The sequence below is a fragment of the Seriola lalandi genome, unplaced genomic scaffold (assembly GCF_002814215.2).
Source record: "Seriola lalandi dorsalis isolate HSWRI2012SDOR001 ecotype SW California unplaced genomic scaffold, Sedor1 jcf7180002054861, whole genome shotgun sequence".
Taxonomy (NCBI): Eukaryota; Metazoa; Chordata; class Actinopteri; order Carangiformes; family Carangidae; genus Seriola; species Seriola lalandi.
This window is the reverse complement of record NW_019525414.1, coordinates 1,255,570-1,258,298: the sequence shown is the minus strand read 5'-3', so window position 1 is coordinate 1,258,298 and position 2,729 is coordinate 1,255,570. Positions and strand designations below refer to the sequence as shown.

At 42.5% G+C, this 2,729-nt stretch overlaps 1 protein-coding gene across 2 annotated transcripts in view; it reads left to right on the top strand.

The window, feature by feature from the left end:
• LOC111670830 (histone-lysine N-methyltransferase SUV39H1) overlaps positions 1-2,729 on the top strand; it is an 11,131-nt gene extending 8,402 nt beyond the window's left edge. The window contains exons 5-6 of one of the 2 annotated variants that reach the window (XM_023427742.2): positions 50-179; positions 1,169-2,729. In XM_023427742.2, coding sequence (XP_023283510.1) covers positions 50-179; positions 1,169-1,278 — 240 coding nt within the window. In that variant the 3' untranslated portion in view covers positions 1,279-2,729. The remainder of the gene's footprint in view (positions 1-49; positions 180-1,168) is intronic. The other variant, XM_023427741.2, reaches the window with a different exon arrangement.

The window sequence follows — 2,729 nt, the reverse complement described above, 5'->3', positions numbered from 1 at the left end:
TCAGGGGGTGAGAAAGAATCTTCTGACTCATATTGTGTTGTTTTTGCAGTGTAACCCCAACCTTCAGGTCTTCAACGTGTTCATTGACAACATCGATGAGAGACTCCCGAGAATCGCTTTGTTTTCAACACGGGCCATTCGTGCAGGAGAGGAGCTCACCTTCGACTACAAAATGCAAAGTAAGTCTCATTAAGTAAGGGACAGTGAGAGGAATGAACTGATCATCATCCAGCTCTTCTTTCTGTGGTTAGTCAACAAACAGGTCTCACCAACAACAACAGACCTGATCCTAAAGGTTTTAATGGACTGTTATCTGTTCTTGTCTTACTGAACTCAGTCAACTTTCTAGTGCTTATCTGCTGCCTACAGTGCAGCATGTCTCCATTTTCCAGGTCTGGATAAGTCTGGAATAAGAAAAGGGAAGTAGATCGAGACTGATTCTCCTGTTCTATCCTGCTGAGCAAGCCCGATGGAGAAAACAAGAGCAAAGTCGAGGACTTCAGTTCTCTCTTCTAGTCCCTGGGTGAATTGCACATAAACTTACTGGCTCCCTCAGTGCTCAGGCCCTGAGAATAAACACCTGTGCCATTAAAATAATACCAGCAGATGTAGGCATGTTGCCCCAAGCCTACATCTTGCTCCCCTAGTAATCAGAACAAAAGCAAAAGGGTTCCAGCAAGTGGAATCATTTTTTGATCATTCGTTTAGCAAATATGTCATTCTCCTACAATAGTTGAAGCTGATCATGTGTTTGAAATGTATTTTACAGACTGGGGTCACCTGAATAGGAGCCAGTAAAAGGGTATAGTGAGTGTGACCTCATCACTTGTGCTTGGCAGTTTTCACGGGATTGTTCCCTTTTTTGAGAGACTGTCCTGGAAAATTAATATTCTTTCCTGGGACACGAATTGTAAAACCTTGTTTTCTTCTATTAATTTTTTGTTTTCTTCCCGGATATGTCCAGTCCTGTATCCGCAAACATATCAAAATGTGAACAATAATGCTCAAAATTACCTTATTACCTAGCAATCGCCATCTGTCCACTTCCACGACCGTGTGAATGGGGCAAGCCGATGCGCGAGTGGTTAGGGCACATAGCAAGAGGGCGCAGATGTCCTGAGCTGGCCAGTCTCTTGGCTTTTTGTCATTCCCCTGCTCTCTGTCCCAGCATTTTCTAGCAGTCTCTACTGTCCTACTGTCCCTGATCCGGCTTCTGGTTGTTTCCAGTTGATCCTGTCGACACAGAAAGCACCAAAATGGACTCCAGTTTCAGTCTAGCGGGGCTCCCCAGCTCTCCCAAGAAGAGGATTCGAGTGGAGTGTCGGTGTGGATCAGACTCTTGTAGAAAGTACCTGTTCTGATGACAAACTGTCATTCTGTAAAGATGTGGAAAATTGTACAGACTTTTAAATGAATTATTATTTTCCTTTTGTTTATGAAAGCTGAAATCCACCATCAACATTTGACCATGACAGACAAAACAAAAAAAAAACACAATCCAGTTTCATATCTGTGATGTAACAGAATGTAGAGCTTCTGGTTTCCACTAAACTAAAGACTGCGTCAGTGGGTTGTTTCTGTAATTATTTTAAATATATCTCTCCGTCCATGATAAAAACAGATGAGTCCGTGTATCAGCTCAGCCCAAGTGCAGAACAAGAATGACTGTCCTGTTATTATGTGACTAAAACATGTTCTGGGATTCTTTACATGACAGGTGTGTGCCCCGGCCTTCTCATGACTGCTCAATGATAAATGCTTTGTTAAAACAGTCCATAATTTCTACCAGTGTCACCACTGTACTCACCAAGACCACCTGAGATCTGAGAACATCCTGAGATCCAGAACACCTGAGCCATATCACTAAAAGACGAACTATGATCAACAGTAGATAAACCTGTGGAAGTGAAGATATCACAAACCTCCATCACAGTTCACAGAGCCTCCTCCTGATTGACCTTTGACCTAGTGTACCTGCTGTAGTATAATGAGTGTGAGGTTGACCTGGTGTGTCTAATTGTTTAGTGTTGTCTGGTAGAAGTGATGGACAGAGGTCCGATAGTCTCAGTCTGTTGTATTTTGTTACTTCCATTTTAATTAAATGGTCACAGACAAAAGTCGCCATGTTCTAATGGAACCAACCAGCCGAGGCAGTGTTTGGTTTGGATCCTGATCTTATCCTGTCATCACCTCACACACCTGGCCCAATTACATTTTTTACTCTTATATAATTTGTGTTTTGGTTCTTCTGCCTTGAGTTTTGTCGCTTGTGTTTCATCATGCTCCTGATGTGCAGCTGATGAACAGTTCAGGTCTCGGTAAGAGCCGGTTCACACATTGTGTTGCCCTGTTGTGAATGTTCACTTGAAGGCACGGTGAAACACCTGCTGCCATGTTCTTCTCCTTCACCCCACTGCCTCTCTGACCCTCCACCAGTCTGCCCATCTGACAACCACCAGCATCTTTACCAGTAACCAGCCCACAGCTCCCAGTCAGCATGTAGCATGGAGCTACTGTCAGCTGAGTTAATATATGTAACATATAATATATTTTTACACCTGGACTCAGCTTTAACTCAGCTTTACCTTCTGTCACTTCAATGACTGTCTGTTTTGTGGTCAAATAGCTGATGATTTTAAAGTGTATATATTTCAACATTTTAACTCAGTATTTTTTCAGTGTGTTTTAGGTGGAGAACAAAAACAATGTAAATAAATGATTATACAGTG